The sequence below is a fragment of the Centroberyx gerrardi genome, chromosome 20 (assembly GCF_048128805.1).
Source record: "Centroberyx gerrardi isolate f3 chromosome 20, fCenGer3.hap1.cur.20231027, whole genome shotgun sequence".
Classification (NCBI taxonomy): domain Eukaryota; kingdom Metazoa; phylum Chordata; class Actinopteri; order Beryciformes; family Berycidae; genus Centroberyx; species Centroberyx gerrardi.
In genome coordinates, this window is record NC_136016.1 from 20,616,029 (window position 1) to 20,642,175 (window position 26,147).

General features: G+C 41.8%; 4 protein-coding genes across 4 annotated transcripts in view; 1 reads left to right on the forward strand and 3 right to left on the reverse strand.

Annotated features, from left to right (window-relative positions):
• Positions 1-306: 306 nt before the first annotated feature.
• Positions 307-5,306, reverse strand: dmc1 (DNA meiotic recombinase 1). The gene is made up of 13 exons (XM_071905187.2): positions 5,250-5,306; positions 4,729-4,773; positions 4,459-4,605; positions 4,222-4,304; positions 3,258-3,310; positions 3,085-3,126; positions 2,922-2,994; positions 2,166-2,257; positions 1,945-2,018; positions 1,596-1,710; positions 835-895; positions 607-723; positions 307-440 (listed from the first exon to the last, which is right to left on the reverse strand). The coding sequence occupies exons 1-13, from the start codon at positions 5,304-5,306 to the stop codon at positions 371-373; spliced, it is 1,029 nt and encodes a 342-aa protein (XP_071761288.1). The 3' UTR covers positions 307-370.
• A 1,420-nt stretch (positions 5,307-6,726) lies between these two features.
• tomm22 (translocase of outer mitochondrial membrane 22 homolog (yeast)) lies at positions 6,727-10,335 on the reverse strand. The gene is made up of 4 exons (XM_071905188.2): positions 10,073-10,335; positions 9,085-9,203; positions 8,704-8,821; positions 6,727-8,016 (listed from the first exon to the last, which is right to left on the reverse strand). The coding sequence occupies exons 1-4, from the start codon at positions 10,160-10,162 to the stop codon at positions 7,942-7,944; spliced, it is 402 nt and encodes a 133-aa protein (XP_071761289.1). The 5' UTR covers positions 10,163-10,335; the 3' UTR covers positions 6,727-7,941.
• Positions 10,336-11,529: 1,194 nt separating this feature from the next.
• On the forward strand, positions 11,530-19,118 carry maff (v-maf avian musculoaponeurotic fibrosarcoma oncogene homolog F). The gene is made up of 3 exons (XM_071905184.2): positions 11,530-11,658; positions 15,597-15,687; positions 15,955-19,118. The coding sequence occupies exons 2-3, from the start codon at positions 15,655-15,657 to the stop codon at positions 16,396-16,398; spliced, it is 477 nt and encodes a 158-aa protein (XP_071761285.1). The 5' UTR covers positions 11,530-11,658; positions 15,597-15,654; the 3' UTR covers positions 16,399-19,118.
• A 4,634-nt stretch (positions 19,119-23,752) lies between these two features.
• The window catches only part of tmem184ba (transmembrane protein 184ba), a 20,275-nt gene continuing 17,880 nt past the window's right edge, over positions 23,753-26,147 (reverse strand). The window contains exon 8 of the mRNA XM_078290789.1: positions 23,753-23,982. Within this exon, the coding sequence (XP_078146915.1) occupies positions 23,753-23,982 (230 nt within the window). The remainder of the gene's footprint in view (positions 23,983-26,147) is intronic.

The window sequence follows — 26,147 nt, forward strand, 5'->3', positions numbered from 1 at the left end:
GGCCGCCCGGCTTCTGCTGACATTACCAGCCTGCTGTCACTACATCTCTCTCTCTCTCTCTCTCTCTCTCTCTCTCTCTCTCTCTCTCTCTGCAGATAAGTTGAGACATCTCACCCTCTCATCAGTGGATAAACTGTTTAATCATTGAGTTTACAAACACCATATTTCTTGTTTTTTATTTACTCTACCATCCCATAAACACACAGCAAACACAACAAAGTATAGAATTAGAATAAATACAAACAACGTCAAAAGCACCATAATATAACATTATAAATATAACTTAAATAAGTTAAAAATAAGTTAAAATGCATGGGAACAGGCAACTGTAATGGTATATGGTCTGTCTCTATACTTCACTTCTTCTTCTTCACTCTTTGGCATCAGCAATTCCTCCAGCAGTGATGGCAAAAGTGGCCTCATTCTCAGGCATATCAGGACTAGAGGAAGTCGCAAAAAAGAGAAATGAGCAGAGGAATAACAAAAACAAAGCATGTTAGTGGCCCCTGTGAATGCTGAATGAGTGGCGCGTTGCATTCGAAGGCATCTTGTGGCGTGATCTGCATCAAAATCCCTTTGAACTGACACAAAGGCGGCGGTAACTACCTGTCAAATATCTTCGCGATCCTCATTTCCCCGCGGCCCTTCCTCAAGCTGATCCGGGTGGTGGAGGCGTGGGCCAGGATGTGCCCGCCAATCGGCTTCTTGGGATCGGCTTGAAACCTGAAAAACACCCCATCAATGCTTGCACCAGATATGTCAGCAACAAAACAGAATTACAAGCTACAACAAAAACCCGTCCTGTTTATTTATTCCGACTGAGAGGTCTCTTACGTCATTCCTGCACCGGGGTCAGCTGTCATCTGGTTGGTGATGAACACTGCTACGTTGTACTCTAAAGAAAACACAAATCAAAGCCAATGAAATGAATCAGAAATCAGTAATCATCATTATAGGGAACATTACCCCTTTATATGCATATTACGGAGACCATCAAGTGAGACATAAAAAGAGAACTAGTCCATAAATTACTGTATTTACTTCTGCACACATTCCCTGTTGAACACATTCCCTTTCTGTGACTTTTACATAAACACATCGGGTTGTGGCCATTCATGAACTGAATTGAGAATTCATGGTAAATTCCGATTCAATTCCTGGAGTTGGAGTTGGAATGTGAATGTCACCCAGCTCTAGGGAAACAGAACTGGAATTGGAAACAGAATTGAATTCCATTAAATTCCATTAAATTCCACTTCTAAGAGTTTGTCTCGACTCGCTAAACATTATAAATCAAACATTATGAATCAAATGACAGTTAAACAAATCAAATACATTCAATCATAATGTATGTATTACGATTACATGTTGTGCGTTTATGATATTCAGTATTGATAATATATAACACTACGTGTAATCTCAGATATGTGGTGAGAAAAAACAAAAAAACATGGATTTTCACAGAATTAATCTTCCTGAAATTCCAATTCAATTTCCTGTAGGTTTTTTTCAAATTCCAATTCCAATTCCTCAGTTGAATTGGAACTGATGAGTTCATTCATGACAACACTGATATAGTTGGCCCCGGCTCAGACCTTCAGAGATCTTCTGCAGCCTGGAGAGCATCTGGGCCAGTTTCTGCTGCCGCTCGGCCAGCTCTCCTCGACCGGAGAAGTCGACCCGGAACAGAGCCATGATGGAGTCGATGATCTGCCGGGAGACAAGATGGAGACTGAGAGGAGCGAGGCCGAGAATCCCTGCTGCGGAAGTTATGTATTGTTTATCATACACATTCTTTTGAAGAGAAAACAAAGAAAGAAAGTGTTAGCTCTTGACCTGTAACACCTTCACTGAGAAGATGACTGCAATGAGAGAGAAAGGAAAACCAAAAAGAGATGATAATGTGATATGTGTGGTGTTTTTAGAGTTTCCTCTCTCATGTACCAGCAGTTTGAAGACTCCTCCTTCCTCGTGGAATTTGGCTGCTACAAAGTCCAGCAGCTCCATCTGGTGTTCACCTGCAGGAAGAACAGAAACCTTATAAACTTATATCAACACTGTGAGACAGTTTTTCAGTGTATATTCTCCTTTGTACACCACAAATGAGACTATCTTTCTTCAAACTATCAAAGTTTTTCTAGTGTAAATTAACTGTAGATTCGTACTGGTATAGGCCCGAGCGTAAAGCACGTTGTCCAGCACGGCATCATGGTCCACATTAAACCTGTCAGCGATTTCTCTCAGCCTGTCTGGGCGACTGGAACCAGACAAATACAAGTCAAGGATAGACAGAAGTAACACTTGGTGCCCTCGTGGATTAAGAAACAGCAGTGAAGTCCTGAGGTTTATAGCTGCTCATTGGGAACAGGAATCAAATCTGTAGAAAACTGAGATACTAGCTCTGAGATTGAAAACCTCCAGTGAGAAAAAAGTAAACTCTTGAGCTGTATGCACAATATCCAAGGCACTGAGGAGGGAAGAGACTAAATGCTTGAAATTTAAAAAGCTATTATTGTCATGGCTTAGAGCCAACGCATTTCAACCATAAGGTCTTCATCAGGGCAAAAAATGGCTCCACAATGAGCAAGTCGCAATTCAAGGATAACATGGGGTTGTAATAACAGATAGTAAACGTCCTGTTGAATACGTGAACTGTCACTGTATAGTTTCTTCGTGACACATACCAAAGAAATTGAGCAGAATATCTGTCAACAATGTTTTCAAAATGACCCTACAGTGGGATAGTCTCCTGGATATCTCAATGCGTAAAGCATGGCACTAACTATTGCCAAGTTTCCCACAAGGGCCACCAATGCTAAAATGTATTCACTCATGAATTCACTGTAATCTATTTGGGATAAAATCATCCATCGAATGGCACGTGTCAAACAGCGTATGGTGTTTCCCAGCAGTGAGGATACAAGGTGTTCTCTGTGTCGATGAAGATGATTTTCCCTCCGCTGTAGCCGTCCTCTCCTGGCAGCTGAGCTGTGACTGGACAACACAGACATAGAGTCAGTTTGAATCAATTTATAGTTTTATTAACCACTTGGAGCAGAGATTTTAAAAAGACTCCTCACTCACCACAAAGTGTGTGAGAAATCTGTGTTTTCCCTGTGCGGAACTCTGTAGGATGAAATACAGTTGGATATTTTGAAACTCTGAGTGATATTTGAGCGGTCTAATAATATATTTAACAAAAGGAAGTCATCATGGCGGAGCAGAGTGCAGTGAAGTATAGTAAGGTGTCTCCTCACCTCCAAAGGCCTCTGTGATCGCCATACTTTCCACACCTCCACCCATCAGTTTACTGCAGAGATACAATTCATATATTGTAACAGCTTTGTCATGACTCGGGGATATTTAGAGTGATACACAATCAAAAAAACTAACTTTCATGTCCACCAGCCACAGTGTCTGGTAAATCTCTAAATTTACTTTCACTATTTTACCAGCCAAGTAGATTTATAGAATAAAACCAGATCTCCAAATGACAATTTGTTAAATGCCAATGTGTCTGATTAGAGTCAACAAATTTGCTAGCAGCAGCAAAAATTTGCCAGCATTGTTGTCCGGTGGTAATTTCTCATACAGTATATCACGGCTGGGGTCAAATCATGAATGAACTCATCAATTCTAATTCAACTGAGGAACTGGAATCAGAATTTGAAAAAACCTACAGGAAACAGAATTGGAATTTCAGGAAGATTAATTTAATTCAACGAAATTCTGTGAAATTCCATGTTTTTTGTTTTTTCTTACCACATATCTGAGATTACACGTAGTGTTAAATATTATCAATACTGAATATCATGAAATGTTAAAGGAACCTTTCAGGTGGTATTTGATGCATAACATGTAATCGTAATACATACATTATGATTCAATGTATTTAATTTGTTTAACTTGTCTTTTATTTGATTCCTAACGTTTGATTTATAATGTTTAACAAGTCAAGACAAACTCTCTTAGAAGTGGAATTTCATGGAATTTCATGGAATTCAATTCTGTTTCCGGTCATTCCAATTCTGTTTCCTTGGAGCTGGGTGACATTCCAACTCCAACTCCAGGAATTGAATTGGAATTTACCATGCATTCTCAATTCAATTCATGAATGGCCCCTACCCTGGTATATATGTATTCATAAATAAATATAAAATGTTGTAAGGTTGTAAATAATTTCTGCAGGGAATTGTTATGAACGTCAGGGTCAGTCTTAACTCAAACTCCTGGCTCCCAGTTGTGATGTGGAACACTTGCTTCCTCTTGGTGCTGTACTCAAAGGCGGTCTGGAAACCATTGGTCTACAATGTAAAGAGCACAATCTAACACATAAAACTCTCTTTACGTCGTTATTTATCTCATTTCTCAACCAGTTTGTTTCTAAGGCCGTGAAGAGAAAGGATCGAAATGAGTGAAAGAATGGCAGGAAGTTCACAACAGTAAATCTCCTCTCACCAGCATTTTCCCAGCAGCCTCTTTGATCTTTTCCACCTTTGCCTCCGACAGGCCCTTGATGTTGCACAGAGCTCTGCGAGTGGTCATCTGGATCCCCTTCACTGTGCAGATACCCACCGACTTCAGCTTTTTGATGTCTGCCATGTTCTGCAGACGTGGGGGGAGGGAAAGGAAAGAGAAGACTATAGCAGAGGAAGAATGAAGTGTGTAGAGAAGTGACCTTTCATTTGATGTGACGTCTTTGGGTTTGTTTGGCTCTGCTGTACTCACAATCCCATGTTTCTGTAGGAGGTCAATGTCTTGGAAGAACGACTCCTGTTGGGCAGAGACAAAGAAAAAAATACCCAAGCACATGAGCTAAAATTTTGAGGAGTAACCCAGTAATAAAATAGGAATTTTTTTTCTTTACTTGAAAGACAGCACTAGCAGTGGTAATAAGTTAATTCTCTCAGGCTGGCAGACTGTTTTGTATTGTCTCATACTGTCCTGTTATGTCATTATAGTGTTGAATTTTTTTAGATGTGGTGGGTGAGGGTAACTTTTGGCTCTGAGATTACAGGTTTGCGCCTGGGGCCCTTCCAAGATGAGGTCCATTAATGTTATGTGTTGTAGTTTACTAATGGCTCTTATTTGACTATTTATATGATGATATCTGGACATGCAGTAATTGCATTTGTTTTGGTGGGCTGAAAAATAAGGCCAGATGATTGAATTTCATTGTATTTACATTTTTCCTACCTGTGGGGGCCACCATAGCTAAGTTAAATGAATGCAAAGGAAACTGCTCTCACCTCGTCATCCTGGTACCCAGCACCGTCTTCCACAACCTGATCCTCTGCAGCTTTCATTTTGAATGCAGGTATGGATGACAAGTTGGCGAAAAAACGTAATTTGCTGGTTCGATTACTGTCAAACAGCAAGTCTGTTAGCTTGATGATAACCAGTGATAGGTAGTTACTGTTAACATTAGCTAACGTTAGTCTTTCTACCTTCAACAAACGCCAGCTAGCTAACTTAACTAACTTTAACCGTTATATTCTGACTTTTCAACACCTCTCAAGATAATCAAGATTGTCACCAGAGTAGCCAAAACTATCAAACTATCATATACAAATAGTTTTAACGATGAGAATAGTAAACTAATAGCAAAAAATCAATTTAAGTGAAATGCAGATTGATCTTTGCTTCTTGAGGCAGCTCGCGCGCGCCGTCTGGCGGGAATCCTCGACAAAAACTCTTGTTGCCTTCACGTGCTGTCGGAAATACTTCAACTACGAACATGAACGACCCAAGGAGGTTTTATAGTAGAAACAGAGATAAAATATTGTTGCCTTTAGATGTTGGTGGCAATGTCATAATTACGAGCTAAATGCACATGAATGCCCCCACAAAGTGATGAATACGAATGAGAAAGTTGGAATTTGCTTTGATACCCAAGTTGCTGAAATGTGACATTTAGAGACAGACAGCGTGGACCCTATGTCAACAATGGTAAAAGTAATATATTTTATTACATTGTATTGTTTGCCATTTTATGTAAATAATTAGTATTGTTCTATGTTCCTATAATTTCACTCTTAAACTTTTAGTTATTACATACTGTATATACAATAAGTTATGGCTAAGAAATTAATTAAAACACCAGTTTTGTGCCTGATACACATTTTTGTCTTCATCCTACCACTGCAGTACAAAATAGCTCTGTGCCATTTGATTTATGAAATACAGTGACAGCCACCTACAGAGTGGCTTTTCTTAAAGGGTCTCTGTTGTTGTTAATTACGACCAACAGTACTTGAATGCACGAAACGTCCTATTTATGATTCCCAAAATCAGAAAATGGAACTTACAAGGAGTACTTGAAGGTAGCATATGACTGGGGAAGTTGCAGTTTTCCCGATACCCGAGTTGTCATGATGCGACATTTAGGGTGCGTAAAGCATTGAATCCCTGTCGACAACTGATGGTAAAAGTTCCATGATGTGAACATAAAGTAGCTTATGTTGCATTTACGACTGACTACTGCCAACCTCAGGAGTAGGAGCTTACAAGGAGCACCTGAAGGCAGCATCTGATTTCATGCTGCTAAATTGTGTCCCAGTCAAATACTGTAATCTATCTATAACAAGGTATTTTGTCACAACAGCACTTTTTTGTTAAAATACTATAGTAATAATTCAGTGATTTGAGTTACTTGAAGTCTAGTAGCTACATCATAACTCTACCTAATATACTCTACCTCAGTCAATATGACATTTATCACAACCATTCAAAGTAAAGACAATGCTTTCCATTTCATTGGTGTTTTAATTAGCGCAGTCATGTTGAAAACAGACAGATTTGCTCAGTGTGCAGAGGTGAGACTGTAAAATCCAAATGGTTGACAACAGAGAAAAGGAAATTACATTCTCTCAAGACTGAACTGGACATGTTATGGTAATATTGAGACATTTCATCACAAAAACCCACCGGGGCCAAACTTGTCAAAAGACTTATGAGGCATTTTCTGTCTCAAAGGACTTTTTTACTTTACATATTCTCATTGGGAAACATGATAATGTAAAAACTTCTAACATGTTGTGGCTTTCTCTTTGCAAAACCGCATGCTATCTGGGTTTCGTTGCCTAGTACAACCCCTCCATCAACAGGATCACCATGGTTACCTGGATGTGTCAGGTACTGGTCGGTTGTAGGGTGCAGACAAAACCAGTAGACACGATAAAATGTCAACTACGACTACAAGTAAGTGGCATCGCACGCCCTACCATGCTGTGGTGAAACATCACAAATGGACAGATAGAAACGCACCATGTAGAAAAGGCAGGAGTGCAACAGACCAATCTGTATATCACATTTCTATCTGCTACATTGTGTATGCTGCACCTCTCACAACGCACCCCAGTTGCGTAGGATTGTTCTGTCAGATGTTCTCTCACCGTTATTCTCCACATACAAGTGGAACCAGCAAACATCTGACGATGGACAAAGAGTTTCAACGCAGAATACCAATGAAAGTAACACGTCTACATGAACATTCTTCAGACTGCACACATACAATTTGTAACCTCTAGAGGCTGTTTTACACCCCATTTTTATAATTATCCACCTGTACCTGCTGTCCCCTAAGGAACACGCATTATTTATAATCGCTATGAGCATATATTTAAAAAAAAGAAAAAAAAGAAAGAAAGAAAATATAAGGACAGTGTTCCAGGAAATCAGTCTCTGCAAGATGTTGGGAGTAAGGAGAGACAGTGAGAGAGAGGCATCACACTGCAACACCAAGGAAATGACAATCGTGACATCATCCTCCTCCTCCCATCCGATTGGCCAACCCTTGATGCAGGAATGAGCATAACATTGCTTTTTCCTCTGGTTCTTCTTTCCCCTTCTCCTTGGTCTCTCTGTCTCTCCTCGTCGAGCCGCCCCCCTCTCCACCGTTAGCGGCGGCTCTTGAATCATCGTGTCGGGCCGTCGTGTTCGTCACATCTTGCCCGGGGCGGGAGGCATCATGCCCGGCATCCCACCAGACATCCCAGTGTTGGGCCCCAACAGGATCTGGAAGGGAAGGGGGCATCAGTCGGGTCAGTTATCAGCGTCATAACTCTGTAATAATTCTAAAAACCGTGTTACGTGCCATTTGGTATGGGCTTTTATATACAGATGACTTTACAGTACCATGAATGTGTGCATTTTAAGCTTGTGTGGCCCCAGTGTTAGTGCCATCTTCTACACACACACACACACACACACAAAGTCTCTGTAATCTGATAAAGTAGGGCATGGATTATAAGGGTGCGATCACACCTACAGTTTGTTTTCTTTGGTCTAAACCATAATGAAAATGTTTACTTTGTTGCATTTTTGTATTTGGTTTTTTCAGCTTCACACTGACCAATTACCAATTACAAAAGTCACATGACTCACAAGTATCTTGTTTATTGGACAGAGTTTTGGTGACCTGTCCCCCTGCCAGGTGAGAGATTTTGGTGGCGGTGGGGAGTCGAAACAAATCTGATTCCAGTCCCTGTAACTTCAGCTAAGCATGATGGACTTGTCTGCACTCTTTGTACTCTCTGGTGTTCAGACCAGTTAACACATGAAGAAATAGCTGAATATGAGCATGGGTCCAGACTGCAGTTTGTCCTTGCTTCATTTGGTTATGCAAGGCTTCCCAAGCATGAGGAACCGCTGGTTATTAGATGTCAACATCCGTTTGCATGTGCACAAAAACACACACTGTACCTGTCTCTGCTGTTGTAGCTGCTGCTGCTCCAGCTGTAGTCTCTCCGTCTCAAACACCACAGGAAGCACCAGGATCATGAAGGAGGTAGTGCCCACCCAGAGCGCCGAGCGGGAGAAACTGAAACACACACACACCATGAAACAGTGAGACATCCATAGTGCATTACAATGAGTCAGTAATTAGGGGTACAATGTTTTGTTCAAGGACACTTTGACGGGACAAATTGCAGTTGCTGGGATCAAACCTAAAACTTGCCAGTTGCAGGGCGGTCTATAGGCTACCCTGCCACCCCACACACATTCATAGCGTGCGATGTGTTCTCACAGTAAGGAGAGGGGGAAAGTAAAGACACAACATCCCCAATTGTTGATGAAACATACCTGTATAATTTCTTGGCCAGGGAGACAGAGCAGTGTGCAGAAACCTCAGCAGCACTACGCACCGTGTCGGGAAACATCTCTGTCAGACCCCACAGCCTCTCCATCAGCGTCTCGTCCAGCTAACAGAGAGGAACACAAACATCAGACATGACCGACTAGGACCTGCAGGATCAGAGACACGCCATCAGACTGACCACTGTCTTAGGACACCTTCACTCTCTGGCAGCAGTAACTGTTTAATATGGACAGTCAAACACTTTACAAACACTATGACACTTCATGTGCACTAGACATCACTTGCACTACATTATGTTCTTATACTTTTATATTTTCCTCTTAACTTCTGTTTTTTCCATTTTAATTGGATTCTTTATTTGCTTGTGAATTACATGTTCCTATTTTTTTTTTATACTGAGAGGACCCAGCATACAAGCATTTCATTGCACCGTTTACCCTGTGTATGCTGTGTGTATGACAAATAAACACACTTGAACTTGAATCTGGACTACGCTGAGGTTGTAAACGAACACCCCACAGCAACCCCACCTTAACACCTCTCATGGGGCGAAAACATGCAGCGAAAACAAATACACACTCACTCATTAAGTAACTAAAATACACACTGACTATGCCTAACAGGGCCATGATAGAGGTTGGGTTAGCTGGTATCGATACAGTATGAATGGGGCCTCTTGGCTAGTCATTACCAGAACATGCAGATAATGACATGATACTAAAGTAATTACTGACATGAAATGCCAAAAAATGACTATTTAACCTTTCCTATACTGGCAACGGGCATGAATTCACAAAGGGGTCAAAGCCAGGATAAACTATCCGGTAGCAGGTTAGCTAACGTTCGCTAGCAGTAACATTAGCCGCTTATTTCCAGTCTTATCCAGAAAAATAGAACAAGCTACACACGATGACACGAACTTTTCATTGTTAGTTACATTAGCGACTTCTAATTCAATGAGTAGCTACATACATCTTCATCGTCCTCATCCTCAATCTCGTCTTCAGGGGGCCGGGTTGCGACCGGGCCCGCAGCGGGGGAAAGCTCTTCGATTCCGGCCATGGTGCCTGCTAGCCCGCCCTTGACTGTCCGGTTGGATCAGCGTCTGAGTCGCTGGAAAAACGGTAAAATAGTTGGTCGGTTTAGTGTGATTTTCCTGATTTTCCACCGGCTTGCATAAATGTTAATGCTACGAGACGTGCATTGGTCCTGCGACAGCCTGAGGTCACTCAGAAACGTGCATGTGCGTTGGCCGATGGGAGCAGCCAGGGGTCACTGGCTGGTTCAGAGAAAATGAACTGCGCCCCCTGCCGTACGGGAGGTCTAATATCAGGCTGTGTGGTCAACAACACAAAAATACTGTGCCAGTGGTTCCCAAAGTGGGGTCTTGGCCGCCCTAGGGGTCCTAGAAAGGTTTAAATGTACTATTACCGTTATTTCATTCACTAAATCTTGGTACACAGAACATAAGAATGACTTTCGACATAGGTTTCACTCCCTCTACTGTTATTACAGCTACTACAACTATAATAAACAGTTATGTAAGTAAAATCTTCTCATATCAAGGTCTGTAGTGCAATGTGTTTAATCTGTTTGGGACTCCCTGACATGAAACGGTTTGGGATTCCCACTGTAGGCTGCTGTGTAACATCAAACTAACACTAAGAAAATACTATTTCTTTTCATTAATGGGTCAGCATAACTGAGGAAAAGGAATGTATAGAATATATTGTATCAGACACTTTGGCACTTAACCAACCAATGAATGACATTCACTCAAAATATATTTTAAACTGGAAACACATTCCTCCCAATTCCCATGCACTGTTGACAACATATATCTGCAACTCCAAGTATATCTAAAATATATTTACATTTTCTGAGAATAAAGTCAGAATTCAGGGATTTTTTTACTTTAAAGTCAGAATTCTGAGAAAAAAGTAGAATTCCGAGTTTCTGACTTTAATCTCAGAACTCAAAAATGTTTCTTTTTTTTTTTAACCTTTTAACTTGCACGTCACTCTTTAACTGTAAACTATGTGTGTGTGGGGTGGAGGTGGGTCTTTTTTGTTGATGACCTTTAGGGTTTTTAGTATCTAACTCTTTTTTTTTCTACCCGTGTGTATTTTTGTGTGTTTGCAAAACAGTTTTTTTTATGTGGATTCTGCTGAATTTCCCTCTTAGAGCTTTTAAATATGGACGTGGCTTCTCTTTGGCTTCAAATAGGTCCGATTCTGAAGAATAACATTCGTGAGGTGTGACACCGAAGTCTCTTCCAGTAAAGTGTTTATCTTTTCCAGGGAACTTATTATGGCAGAAAGGCCAAGGGAAAAAAAGCAAGCGCCTGGTCATGGAAAACTTCTGGGATGTAGGGATTCCTTGTTTACATCCTCCCGGAGTACGCCGTGGGGGCGGGGAGGATCCGCCCTCATTCTTTGGACCTTACGTCATTGTCGCTTGTGTTTTTTATGAATGAAAGAATCCAACCTCAGAGAGCAGAGTAATTCCGGGAAAAGGCGGACTGACATTTTGTCGCCAGACTCGCTTCGACCCAGCAGGTAAATCGCCGTTTTTTACCGTTAAAACGTTATATTTACTTTGATACTGACAGTGGAAACATTGAAGTCTGGTATTCGCCTACGATTTCCCAACCAAGGACAAGTGAGCAGGCAGCTGTTGGCTTTAATCTGCTTTAGCTCGTCAGAAACCGTTGATGCTAAGGTGCTACTAGCATGTTTTTTAGCCAGCAAAGCAACAAAAATGTTTCAGATGCTGTGGATAATTTGACCCCGCTCGCTATATTTACGCATGTCTAACCTTTATTACACACAGAGGGTTGATTTCTTACGTCATTTGAAGCTGTATGTTTTTAAACAATTTAAACGGGATTATTTAAAGCCTTGCTAAAATGGATGTCGTGCGCACTTGTGATGGCTGTTTACTATAGCAGCGCCTAGCATGCTACTCCAAGCTCGCCAGCTCCTTTCCGTATAAGGACATGGGTGGATTGGGGTTGTACAGGGAAAAATACCGTTTCATGTCTGGAATGGGGTTGTATTTATATTAATTAGTCAGTCCTCAAGTGGAAAGAATAGCTGTTTGAGTGTTTAACGTCATTGTTGTGGCTGTAACACAGGTTGTGTGATTGGCATAGGATTGCTGAGTTCACATGTTGCTTTCTTTTTAGCCACGTTTAGTACTACTAATGCCTTCTAACGTGATATAAGTACAGTCATAAGTGTATTGTGTTGTTTGCTGATTAGACAGATGCAGTAAAGCCAGGTCAGAGCTTGTAGTCTCCTACCAAGGACACTGTTGGCGGGGCAGACGGTTTATTGCTGAATCACTCTGACTTTATGAAACGGTCACATCGGTTTACAGCCGGCGTCTGCTGGCTGGTTGGACAACCATTGTTGCAGCAACCTCGCCTTCCCACGCATTTCGGGAAATGCAGTTTAGGGTCAGCAAACTACAGGCCTTTAAAGCAGGTGCTATTTAAGGAAAGGTTTTTTTCCACACGTGCTTTGGGCGAGGAGTAGTTGTGGGGTTGAATTGGCTGTAACAACACATGATAAAAGGAGTAGTACATGTACAGTTAAAGCTCATGTGATTGTTTTGAAGTCTAACTTTTACATAAAATGTGATCTAGTATTTGCGATTGAAATCAGGGGCCCTAAACTTTGCCTGAGGAAATGTACGACTCAAAATTCATGTTTGTTCACTTGTTCTTGACTTGTATTTCTTCCATTATACTGTCGTTCTGTCTGTATTGCGGACGTGTTTGTTGGCAGTGCAATACTTTTCTGAATTTTGCTAAATCATCCTTAAGGGAGACAGCAACACAAGTCTCTTAATATTCACAGGTTATGTACAGCAGATATCAAAAGTCTGTGCTTTCAAATCTGTTAGATTGTACTGCCCTGAGGCCTGAAACAATATAGTAACCAGCAAAATTGAGGTAAAAACAAAAGGCTACTAATTTCCAGCAATGTATTATCAAAACACCTTGGTTATGTATAACTTTACAGAGCATGCACAAAGCTAATTTGCCTTCACCTGAATTCAGCTGAACTTTTAATTTTCTAATTGGATCAATTAAAAACAGGATTTCCCTGAAGGGTTCTGCGTTGCGTATGTCAGTGTGCAGAGGCCAGCTTTGGTATGAAGGAGCTAACCAATGTCTTAAGGATTTTTAAAAGTAGCAGAGAGATATAAATAGATTTCAAAGACCTTAAATACACCCTGGAACACAGTGAAGACTATAATCAAGAAGTGGAGGAAATATGGCAACGACAGGACTTTGCCTAGACCAGTAGGTCCCTCCAGGACAGATGACCATGGCAGGAGCTAGTTCACCAGGGAAGCTACCAAGACGCCAACTGCAGCCTTAAAACTACTGCAGGACTGTATGGTAGAATTTGGCCAGTCCAAGCATATAACATGCTTATAACCATTTCGGAAGCTGCTTCTCACTTAAAAGAATATCCAATCCTATCTTAACTAATCACAAAGACGCAGTCAGTCTTCCAAAATCATGTTGGAAAATGTGTTATTGTCTGATGAATCCAAGGTAGAGCTTTTTGCTCTAAATTTGATCTTAATTCCAAAAGATATGTTTGGTGCAGAGCCAACACAGCCTGTCAGACAAAGAACACAGTAGCTACTGTTAAAGCATGATGATGGCGGCATGTTTCAGGGGCTCTGGGCAGGACAGAGGGGGAAATGAATAGCTCATGATAAGAGGCATTTTGGGAAAGAAGCTCGAAGTTAACACAGAATTTCATTTTTCAACTTGACAGCAATCTGAAGCACACAGCCAAATCAACCAAGGAATGGCTGGGGAAAAATGTAAGATCAGTCCGAGCCTGGACTTGAATCCCACAGAACATTTGTGGGCTGACCTAAACAGCGGTGTGCGTAGGAAGTTCCCATGTAATCTGAGTGAGCTTGAACTCTTCTGCAAAGAAGAATTGGAGAAAATTCCCAAATACAGAAGTGCTAAGTTAGATAGAGACTTATCCAGACAGACATACCACTGTTACTACAACTTGTTACTGCAAGCATTCCATTTCCATGTAAACAACTTTTTAACATTCAGAATTTGTTGTTAGACCACAATTGAATAGATTTATTACCTTCAAAGATGTTCAGAAAGTCTTCATTTTTAATGTTTACAAGGCTACAGTGTTTACATCTGGATCTCAGTGCAGCGTTGATAGGAAGCTCTGCCCCTTCATTTGATTGATGGTCTAAGTTGCAGGCGTTTCAGGTCAGCATACCAGCTACTTCACCCATCGGCACATCATTTACTAGAATTTCCAGCTCAATATAGGACGGTAACACAAGTAACATAGCTAGACTAGCTAGTAAGCTAACTTGCCATATGAGTAAGAAGAATGCTATGTCCACATCCGTACAAAATGGTTTCTCTGACTTGAAGCTTCTCCAGTATTAATACAGTGTTTCCTTTTATCCATTTGTTTTCTCCACTCAACATTACAATCAGGTTTTCATTTCTTTGCTCTGCCAAACTCGGTTATGTCTCTTTCTTCTTCCAACATACTGAGTGAGCAGAGAGGAACCGAACCTGGATCGTCTCTCTCCACAGTATTGTGTCCTACGCCTCCTCCGTGCTCGTGGCGTGTTCGTACATCCTCGTGGTCGAAAACCACTTGATACACCTGTTTTTGTTGTTGTCCTGGACCCACTTTGCTCACATGCACTATTAGTGGCTGAAAACTCCACTGTTCATTTTGAAGAGTGTGCACACTTACCCAACCATGGTGTTTTAGTTTTCCATTTTGATATAATGTCAGAAATGAGCAACCTTTTGTGTCTTTTTGCTGGTTACTATGTCAAACTGAAATTGGGGGGAAAAAGTCTGATTCATTTCATTTCAGACCTCAAGGCAATAAAACCTAGAAAGTTTGAAAATGTGCATAGACTCTATGATTTATAGCTTATTGTTTTGATATATTTTTGTTCCTTTTTGTTTTACAGCACAGTGTAACTTTTAAGAAAAGTTCATCGTCATTAATATTGATAAGGCTGTAGTTAAGGAGTGATATCAACAGCGAGAGAGATCTGCAAGAAACAATTTTCCTGTCCTTGGTTAGCCTTTTTCACACTGAGACTTTTGAACCGTTGGTGTGTGTTGACAAGAGGAAGTGCTGAGGGAATTGGTTAGGACACCTGCTTTGAGCAACCAAAGGGTGGACACATGATAACTTCCCCCTCACTATTCCAGTCAGCAGAGAAAGCACGCCACTTTCAAAACCTCATATGCCTTTCATATTAAACCACGGATTTTAATGGGAGACCTCATTTGGAGAAGCATGAAGGATCGGCGGGTTCTCCTTTTCTTTATTCACACATGACTGGCCATCTTGTGAGCGGATGGTTAATGTCAGGCTGGATGGGGAACAAAACGGCACGATGCTCTGAATCGCATGTGATAACACCTTTTTTTTTTTTTGTCCTTTTTCTGTTCTTCCAGAGTGTGTGTATCTGTGTTGACTGGTGCGTGGGGGAAAAACTGAAGACAAAGTCAGACCATGACGACAGAAAGAAGCAGCAAAGCCCTGAAGGTAACACGAGGCCAGAACTACAAGTCACTTTTATTATTTCAAGAAGAATGACTCACGTTCATGACCTTAGCTATTTTTGTAAGAGGGAAAACAGCAATGTTTATAAGAAACTAACTTGATTCAAATCCCTATCAATTATTCTTTGACCCCAATCTTATATCGCCTCTCTCTCTTTCTTGTTTTTTTCCTTTCATCACTTCCTCCGACTCCCAACTCTGCCTGCTCCCTTCCTGTTTCCCTGTCCCTCTTCCTTTCTCTCGCCATCAGGTGAAGAGGGAGTGCGGCGAGAACGTGCCCATCCTGTCGGACAGCGAGCTCATGTCCCTGTCGGTGCGGGAGCTGAACCTCCACCTGCGCGGCCTGTCCCGCGAGGAGGTCCAGAAGCTGAAGCAGCGCCGGCGCACCTTGAAGAACCGGGGCTACGCCGCCAGCTGCCGGGTCAAGCGGGTGTCCCAGCGCGAGGCCCTGGAGCAGCAGAAGAAGGAGCTGCAGAGAGAGGTGGAGAGGCTGGGGGCCGAGAACGCCGGCATGAGGAGAGAGCTGGAGGGCCTCGGCGCCCGCCTGGCCGCCCTGCAGAGGTTCGCCAGGGGCCTGGAGGCCGGGGGGGGCAACCTGCTGGCCACCGCCCCGCGCCTCAACACCGCCTCGGTCATCACCATCGTCAAGAGTCCGCCACAGCCCCAACCACAGAGAGAGCAGGGAGCGTCCTAGGAGGGGCTGCTGCAACCGGACTGGGGAGGGACGCACAACCTGCAATGCAAACACACACCCACACGTGCATACACACACACACACACATGCATGCATACACACATATTTTATACACGTACGCACGCAGGAGAATAGGAGGAAGATATTAAAAGGCACTTACTAAACACTCGTCTGCATTACGCCTCGTTCACAGTTCATTCTCCTGTTGGATTATGATATGCAGGAAGCCGTTCGTTCCAATGGGAGATGATTTCAGTGGCAGTGCAGCGTCTCCTAGTGGAGAACGTTGGAAACGCAGTGAAATATATTGAATTTTGGTAACAGACTGTAAACATAGACAGAAGTAGGAAGAGGACAGTTTTTACCTCCGGCATGGAGGTTGTATTAGTTACTTTTTATGTCTGTCAGCAGGATATCGCAAGAAATTATGAGTGGATTTCCACGAAATTTGGGAACAGCTGATTAGATTTTGGTGGTGATTCGGATCTGGGATTTTGGCCATTACACAATTAATTCGCATTTTTTAGCCATAACTATGAAACTAACAGTAATAGAGACTTGATTCCAAATCCTAAGGTTATGTTTACAGGATCACAAAATCAATCTAATTCAAAATTTACTACCTTCTTAATACTGAAAATGTTCATGATGGCTGATTCTAATCACATTGGTGATATTTATTATCATATGGGTTAGTTGATTTCAGTTTTTGCAAAAAAATTTCCCCTCTGAGCCGGCGCGTTGCTCCGAAGCTCCGGAGGCGTAGACTGATGAGAGAGACAAATGCAACGGGTTCGATTGTGAACGAGGCGTTAAGCATCGACGCGCTCACACAACCCTGAGGAGTTCACGGCGAATCACAGTGCTTTCAGGCCCAGTCGACACACACCTACCTGCACAAAACCCTCACATTCAGTCATGGACACGGACAGTGGCGACCTGGCCGCTCAGACTGAGGCCGGAACAAGAGACCAGAGGTGTTTCTCCAGCACCGTCCCTCGACAAAGCCGGTTGTGAAGCTGGTGCTCTCTGGCTGCGCTGCGGGGAAGGTCCCGGCTTCTCCCCGCTCCGGTTTATGGCGCCTGACCAACAACTGAAATGCCAGGGTGGAGCCGACGTATCTGCAGCTTCCTCCAGCTCCACTGTGTCTGCATTCCTGGTGCACATGTAGTCTGAAGTTAGCAGTTTGTTTCTCATGCCAGCCCGTGCCGACTAGAATTTAAAAAAACAGTTTTGTTAGTCAGTTGTTAATCGTGAATTTCTGCAAGCGGCGCATTGAAACGGTGAATTTCTTAGCAGCCAGTGTTTTGGGAATCACCACCCCGTATTCTCTACCTTTTTCTACCTGAGGATTGTCCCTGTATTGTAGTGGTATACGGCCGGTGTAAGCGTTTCTCACATTAATCCAATGCCTTTAATGCATGAGTGGAGCTAAAAGAATGCAAACTTTGGAGGGGAAAGGTTGAAAAACAGACCGCCGGAGCTCCTTCGTGAGAGTTCACGGCCACACATTCTTTTCTTTGTTATTTCTATGGAGTCTAGTATTGTCTGATCTCTAATCCACCATGCGCCCTTCAGTATCCATAGGTATTATTGTGCTTTAACTTTGCTACAGTCTCTAGTGGCTTTTTTTCCCCATATCTGGTAGACTCCCAACAACAGATGTTGGTCATTTTGCTGAAATGCGTCAACGCAGAGCCGCATCTGGTAGGAATTACGCTAAGTCGATGCAAATTCTCTTCATACATTCCTGTTATCTGTTCTTTTTTTGTAATGTTTGTACGTACCATTGAGAGACGAAAATGTTGAGTGACATTTATCAGAGCTATATTCTATATTTTATTTGTATTTAAAGATAGATATTACGAAAAGACAAGCTAACGAGTGCTGTGATGTTATGTATGTTTTCAGAAGTACTTGCGTATGACTAGTTTGGGGATATTCTCACGTCTAATTATTGTACTGTGTGACGACGATGATTATTTTTCAAAATGTTAATTATTAGCTATGTAGAAATATGCTAAAAGCCAATGGCCATATTGCTGTATGATGATTTTCAGTGTGTGTGTGTGTTTTTTGCCATGTTTGTACTGGCTTGTCATAGTGGCTTCTTGGAGGGATATTATTTTTCTATAATGATGTGTATGTTGTTTGTGGAAAAAATTAAGGTCACTTCTGAATTGGCAGGATGGGCGGGTCCACGGGGATGTTGAAGGAAAATAGTGGAAAGAGGGCGAGAAAGACGGGCGAGAAGAATGGAACGAGAAGGTAGAAGAGTCGATGCGAGATGGAGAAAGAAAGTGAGGAAGGAAGGCAGGCTGGGAGAGAGAAGGTGGAAAGAGGCGGTGCTTAATTCACTTGAAAACCTTAATCTGTTATATTTCAGTAAAGCCGTGTTAACTAAGCTCCAATAGGCTGGGATTTAATGGAGGACTAGGCCATCGAATAGTGCTAGCAATATCATTTTAAAAGCAGGCGTTGTAACACATTATATTGTGTTGACAAATACTCCTAAAGATATGAGGCATATATTTAGCTATATGAATATCAATGTTGCAAAGCATTTATTCTCAGTAATATTTTAACGTCTCACATCTGTCAAATTGTGCTGGATGTTTTGTAATACCACAAAACAAAAATGGTCTTTGTATTTATTACATGTATTTTTTCTATGGTGAAAATTTAAGTACATTGTCTATTTTATATATTAATTAAAATAAATGTTGTATATATTGTACATAAAACGGTGTACTTGTGATTGTGGGCCAGGGGGTGTATGTGGCATCTAACTGGATCTTTGTGTTGTACAATCCTGAAGTTATCACTGCAGATCAAAAAAATCATATAATTTGAGGCAAAAGTATATAAAGTTAACTTGTTTCTGACCGAAGATGAAATGTAATAATTCCTCTTTTGTTTACATGTTAAAAATGTTAGGTGTAATTAGGGAGAATCGCTATTTCTCCAAGTATTATTGTGACAAATTCACCACAAGTTAAGTTCATTTTAAGTCACTGATGAGTCTGACACACAATAACTGCAGAATTAGTGACTCAGCAACACCAACAGACTCCTGATATCTTCCTTGTAGTTCCTCTGGTAAGTCCCTAATGTTCCTTAATGCATCTCAAGTGGGCCGGATACCGTTATACACTGTTTGTACGGTGTATAAATACATGGATGAGTATGTGTGACTCTTAAGTGCGTACCTTGAACTAATGATCTAAAAACTGAACTTACACTCCCACCACTTTTCTGCAGGACCTCATATTCATCTGTGGATTGAGTGTGTTTCCTAGTCTGATTAGGGCCCACAGAGCAGATCACACACTCTCATATCATCTTTTAGCAGGGAGAATTATGTTGATATTAAAGGTGCCATATGCAGCATTTTAGCGTTTATCATTTTGAGACGTTACTATCATTACCTTAAACAAATGGGACCATCGCAGAGAAGCCTGTCAGCCTCTACTCTGCATCCTCCATAGTTTCTCCACCTGGTGGATCTGGAGGGAAATCTGCTGGATCGCTTTACGGCACGAAACAGGAAGAGGTTCTGTTCTTCCAGAGCAAACGGAGCTAAAGCTGAAAGAGTTTCTGGCAGCAGATGGTGGAATGAGGGGAAAGGAAGATGGAGAAATCACTTCCAACATGTTTGATCCTCTTCAGGAAAGCAAAACCAAAGAATCAACATCCTCTTTGTGACAGGAAGCAAGGGGGTTTATGGGAAGTGTAGTCTTAATTTTGAGAAAAACAAACTATAATGTGTGCTAATGTGAGATAGAGGCTGCCAATTATCTTGACTATGGTCTCATTTGTTTATGGTGATTAAACCAAGATATCAGAATTAATTAGACAATGATATATTGATGTTTAATAATGCTACATATAGCACCTTTAAGATGGAATATACAACAGGTACACAGCCGTTTACTCACTGCTGGATTTCATATGAGGGAACAAAAAGCAGAACACTGAAACAGGGAAAGAGATTGATAGACAGAAGTTTATCTTTTGGGAGAAAACTGAGTGGAAGAGTCTAGAAACCCACCACATGTACATCAAAGGTGAATTTTTGAATGAAAATCTGTTCAATTCTGCTATTAGAGGTTGGTGTTTTTTCATGACTGTCTACACAAACTGAGAAAACAAGACACAAAATATATAAAAAAATAACACAAGCGATAAACTCAATATCTTTATTGTTTCTCCAGATATTTATCCACTTTGTTTGAATATCATTTTGACATAAAATAGCATCATATGAGCAGCTTTATAATATATAAAGAACTAGAAACAAAAACAGTCATTGAAATAATAATAATAAAAAAAGACAGTTGTGAACCAACAGTACAAAACTAAGTCTTTTTTCGTGAACTCAAGCTTTACAGCATACATGACTATTCAACATACATCACTAATATTCCTCCTGTAGACACACAAACTTTATTTACAACATCAATAAATCCTACAGTATTTCCTCAGATATTCATATACATCTCACCAAATAAGATACACCGCTGATTTAGAGACAGAGGTTAAGAGTGCATGAGAGAAAAAAACAGCAGAAGATGAGACAGAAAACAAGTGTCTTTAGCTTGAAATTGAATTATGGCATTTGAAGTAGGGTTAGACTGATATTTATCGGGCCAATATTGACCTTTTATTGAAAATCAGATATGGTCCAGTCAGTCGCTCTGCCTTAAAGAGCTGAAATGCAACTAAAAGACTTAATTAGTCTGGTTTCAGTGAAGAGTTTTAGTGTCCCATGATGCTCTAAATGCTGTTTCAGGGGCTTTTCCACCCTGATGAGAAGAAAACTGGGGGGAAACACTGAATCCTTGTTGTTTTTTTTTGCAATTTTATGGCATGAAAACTGTCAAATTTAATATTGAATATCACACACACACAAACAAAAGATTGGCCATCAGCAGCTTCAATCCAACAATATCAGTATCGTTAATGGCTTTCAAAAACCCATATTGGTTGATAACTGTCATAATTCAACATGAAAATGAAGTTGCATAAACTGTAAAAAAGTAAAGAGAGGCTTTTTGTGGCCAACGACTTGTAATCAATAATGAGGGAATCAGATTATTGATTTTGCCACTGTCGGAATCTAAATGATCTGAAATGAGTCAAACTGCTCCAGATCAGAATATCTCAGCTAACTAGAAGTGAAGTCTTTCTACTTTGAACTTAAAACTGTAGACAAGTGCAATGTACTTTAATTGGCATTTAAGTGACTTGAGCTTTTATGAAGTTACACATGGCCCAATGAAGCTGGATGAGACTTGATATACTGGCCATAATGACAAAAATAAACCACTTTATAAATTCATGTCAAAACGAAACGACCCAATTACTCAGACAAAAACTCATCAAAGTGTAAAAAATAGGCTATTGCTCCTGGGCAAAGACTTAGCATCTCTCCTGTTCAAAACACTATATGTTATATTAGGCAGAGGTAAAAATGAAAAAGACCCAAAACCGCAGTCTGGGTCTCACTCACACTCACACTCACACACACACACACACACACACACACACACATACATAGAGAGAAAGTGATAATAAGATGAGGGGGCAAAGGCTTCAGACTGGCGCTTAAACAAAGCATGTGTACCAATAATTAAGAGCGATAATGGCCTGTCTGCGGTTTGGAGATAAGTGTGTGTGTGTGTGTGTGTGTGTGTGTGTGTGTGTGTGTGTGTGTCTTCTCCATGCTGCCCTCTGGTGTTCACACAGAGCGGTGACTCAGTACTTGGTGTGTTACAGTAAAGAGCAGCAGACTCTCAGGCGGTGTGACTCACTCAGATGACTCAAGAACCCGAATTATGAGTAATGAAGTAACCAGCTCTACTGAAGTGAAATAAAAAAAAAAATACATAAAAACAAAATAAAAAAATTGAATAGCATCCAAGAAACATAACGGTCTAAAGTTTATGCATTTCATGTTACTTTTAACTGAGTGAATATTGAGTGACACATTAAAAACACATGAGATGAACATCCTACTGTGTAAAGGTCCCATATTATTAATTTCTCATAATTTTGTTTTTTAGATATATTATGGCTCAGGATAAGAATAATGCTCTTTGTGATGTTTTGCAAAACAAATGTAGTTTATTTAAAAGAGTGTTTATTGAAGGAATTTGAAGACCAAGTCCTCTCAGGCAGAACCGTCACAATACTGGACTCTGATTGGCCGACAGGGGTTTTCGTCAGCCCAAACTGGCCTGATTGGAAGGATTTTAATAATCGTTTAGTGAGGAGAGCCAATCAGAACCAAGTCCAGCTGTGATGCGTTGAGTGGAGTTAGTCCCAAACTGCCTGTAAAACGGATGGATTTTTGAAAATGCAATAACTTTAAATTTAACCCTTCAAACAAGCCCAAATTTTAACAATATCTGCATTAAACATCCATGATCATGTATGCATATTAACAGAGGACAATTCAAATTCCTATAATAGGGCCCCTTGAATAAGAACAGGCTAACAGCTAACATCTAAGGTTAGCTTTAACCTACATCCCCTGGATCCAGTTAACCTACATTGTGTCCGGCAGAGGTCCTCCTGCCTGCCTGAACCAGCACCAGCCTTAATCCCTCGCATACAAATAATGCCCCAATTCCACCAGTATAATCCCCACCGGCTCTGCTGCTGCTGCTGCCCACCAGACTGACACCGCAGCTGATCTATAATCTATAATCTATAATCTGCTCTGCGTCGCTCTCACATGTTCCCTGACATATCGATAAGGACACAGTCGACTGACATCAACGCTAACCCCGCTCGCTTTTTTTTTTGCAACATCCCTTAAAAATTAAACCCCGTTGTGCACACCTTCCCTTTAAAAACCCAGAACAAAATACCAGTCAAACCAGTAAAAAATAAAATCCATCCAGATTGTAATATTGCCATTGGGCGACAAAATTCAAAAAAAGGAAATGTTGTTGTATTTAGCTGAGCTGTAATGTAAAATCAAGCTTCTGCCTCAGCCAGAAATCTGGTCTTCATCTCAAAAGTCAAGTATGATTCAGTAAGTACAGGTCTGACTCACCGAGTTTCCGAAAACTGACGCAACCGCTGAACTTTCTAGGTAATGGCTTGAGAGAAAAGTCAGACGCTGAAGTGAAAGTGTGTGCAGAAATGTGTGTGTCAGTACGGTCCTCACACTCACACTAACTTCAAAAACACACACACACACAAAAAAAACCCCACACAACTCTAACCATTCACTCCTTAGAGGACCGGGCAGTCTGTATCGGATCAGGCTGCGGTAGCGGAGTGTGTGTGTGTGTACATGTGCAGTGTGTGTGTGTGTGTGTGTGTGTGTGTAACGTCTCTGGGTCTAGAACTCGTCGTCGGAGCTGAGCAGCAGGGTCTTCTCGGTGTCCCCGCGGCCGCTCACGGCGCTGTGCGTGCGGGACACGGGCGGCGGGGCGCCCTGCTCCAGCGTGGACTGCTGGGTGTACTGCTGGTACGCCGGGGAGAAGTTGTGGATGGCGTCCTGCACCATGTCGCCCGGGTTCATGGTCTCCTTCAGGCTGCTGGAGATGCTCTTCATGGGGGCGCAGCGGCCTGGAGGGAGAGGGGGGGGGGGGGATAAGAGAGAAGGGAGTTAGAGGAGAGGAGGCAAGGAGGTGAGGAGGGAGATGAGAGGAGAGGAGGTGAGGAGGCGAAGGAGAAAGAGATGGGAGATGGGAGAGCGGATTTAGAGAGAGGGGAAAAGGGGTGGAAAAGGAGAGCGGGGAGAGGAAAAGAAGGGATGAAAGGGGAAAAAGAAAATTGAAGGGCAGAGGTGATTTAGAGGAAGGAGAGAAGAGAGTTAGGGGAGTAGCCAGAAAGAGGGAGAATAAGAGAAAAGGGAGTTAGAGGAGAGGAGAGGAGAGGAGACGAGGGAAGGAGGTGAAAGACAAGGGGAAAGAGAGGGAATGGGAGCAGGGAGAGCGGGTTTAGAGGGAGGGGGAAAGGATGGAAGGGGAGAGGAAAAGAAGGGATGAAAGGGGAAAGAGAGGAACAAGGTAGAAGTGATTTAGAGGGAGGAGAGAAGGGAGTTAGGAGTATTGAGAGGAAAGGAGGGAAGGGTGAAAGAGAAAGAAGAGAAAGGGGGGATAAGAAAAAAGGGAGTTAGAGGTGAGGAGGGAGAAGAGTGGAGGCAAGGAGGCGAAGGAGAAAAAGAAAGAGGGAATAGGAGTAGGGAGACAGGGTTTAGAGAGAGTGGAAAAGGGCAGGAGAAGAGAGCGAGGAGAGGAAAAGAAGGGATGAAAGGGCAAAAGAAAGGGGTAGAAGTGATTTAGAGGGAGGAGAGAAGGGGGTTAGGAAAGTATAGCGAGAGGAAAGGAGGTGAGGGGTGAAAGAGAAAGGAGAGAAATGGAGGGAAATGTAAAGGTAGGGTGGATTTAGGGTGATTTAGGGAGAAGGGAGGAAGGGGTAATGAAAAAGGAAAGAGGGAAGGAAAGGGGTAGGAGTGATTTAGAGGGAGGAGAGAAGGAGAAAGGAGAGAAAGGGGGAAAGGTAGGGGGAGGGTGGGAGTGATTTAGGAAGAGGAGAGGAAGGGACAAAGGAGCAAATTAAAAAGGAGAGAGGGGAGGAAAGGGGTAAAAGTGATTTAGAGGGAGGAGAGATGCGAGGGAGGAAGGGAAGGGGTGAAAGAAAAAGGAGAGAAAGAGGGGGAACGTGGAAGAGGGTGGGAGTGAGGAGGTATCACATCGTCAGAGCAGGAAAGAAGGGAGCAGAGAAGGGAAGGATGGAGGGAGGAAAGAAGGGAGGAGGAGGCGAGGAAGGATGGGATATGAATAACAAAATTATAAGCCAAGGTTCTTGTGAAAAATACAAATTAAAGGATTGCAAAGACACACTAACAGTGTTTACGAAAAAAAAAAAAAAAGCTTGGATAAAGAAAAAAGGATAAAGATTGAACAAAAACAGATAGGAAGATGGGAAGACACTAAATCTAACTAAAAAAAAGAAAAGCAGCAGAAAAGAAGAGGGGGATGGCGAGTAAAGAGAATCAGTGGTTAACGTACCAAACTCTCCATATGTAGGAACCGGTCCTTTATAATGCAGCAGAGAGGGAAATGAAGACGGATGTGTGGAAACAGGAGAGGAAAAGATGTGTGCAAAATAATGGAGAAGTGAAGAATAAAAGGGAGAGAATGTGAATCAAAGTGTGGGAGTATTCGGTTGCATAATAAGGGGAAATGAAAGAGAAAAATCAATGTTGAAGAAAGTGGAGAGAGATGGAAAGAAAAGGAGAAAAGACAGTTTGTGAAAATGCAGAGAAACGGATTTCATTTCAGATTTTACTGATTGCCCGAATAAGACACTGAAGGAAAAATCCACACTCAGATTCCCTTCTTGTTATATATCATCAATCTGTGATGTTCAAAGTTATTCAACTTCCCCTCAAGCTGCCTTGTCGACTACTTTGCCTTTCAAAAACCCCCCAGAGAATGGGTGTGAACTTGTTCCATTCAGCTGTGGTTTACACATATACTAGGTGACGACAATAAGAGCAAGAAAATGAGAGTGGGTGCTCCTGTGGGTGAAGAAACTGGTCTCTCTCCTCTTCTACGATGGATTTCTCCCTGTATGATTGCTGAACGTCTCTCGGTGCAAAATGGCGGCTCTAGAAAGAAGCCCTCGCTCTTTGATTCTGAGGGACTGACACCGAAACCTGACGTTTACCGCTGAGGTTTTAGATCGCTGAAACACTTTCTGATATCAAACTCCACTGGAGCTGC

What these genes read in the sequence shown, in the direction of transcription:
- dmc1 (XM_071905187.2), bottom strand. Translation starts at nt 5,306, where the DNA reads ATGAAAGCTGCAGAGGATCAGGTTGTGGAAGACGGTGCTGGGTACCAG. An exon ending in AGGCTGCTGGGAAAATGCTG is followed by an intron (nt 4,305 to 4,458) that starts GTGAGAGGAGAT and finishes TTTACATTGTAG; the next exon opens with ACCAATGGTTTCCAGACCGC. An exon ending in GACCCCGGTGCAGGAATGAC is followed by an intron (nt 724 to 834) that starts GTAAGAGACCTC and finishes GGTGTTTTTCAG; the next exon opens with GTTTCAAGCCGATCCCAAGA.
- tomm22 (XM_071905188.2), bottom strand. Translation starts at nt 10,162, where the DNA reads ATGGCCGGAATCGAAGAGCTTTCCCCCGCTGCGGGCCCGGTCGCAACC. An exon ending in AGGATGAGGACGATGAAGAT is followed by an intron (nt 9,204 to 10,072) that starts GTATGTAGCTAC and finishes CCTCTCTGTTAG; the next exon opens with CTGGACGAGACGCTGATGGA. An exon ending in CTGGCCAAGAAATTATACAG is followed by an intron (nt 8,822 to 9,084) that starts GTATGTTTCATC and finishes TGTGTGTTTCAG; the next exon opens with TTTCTCCCGCTCGGCGCTCT.
- maff (XM_071905184.2), top strand. Translation starts at nt 15,655, where the DNA reads ATGACGACAGAAAGAAGCAGCAAAGCCCTGAAG. An exon ending in GAAGCAGCAAAGCCCTGAAG is followed by an intron (nt 15,688 to 15,954) that starts GTAACACGAGGC and finishes TCTCGCCATCAG; the next exon opens with GTGAAGAGGGAGTGCGGCGA.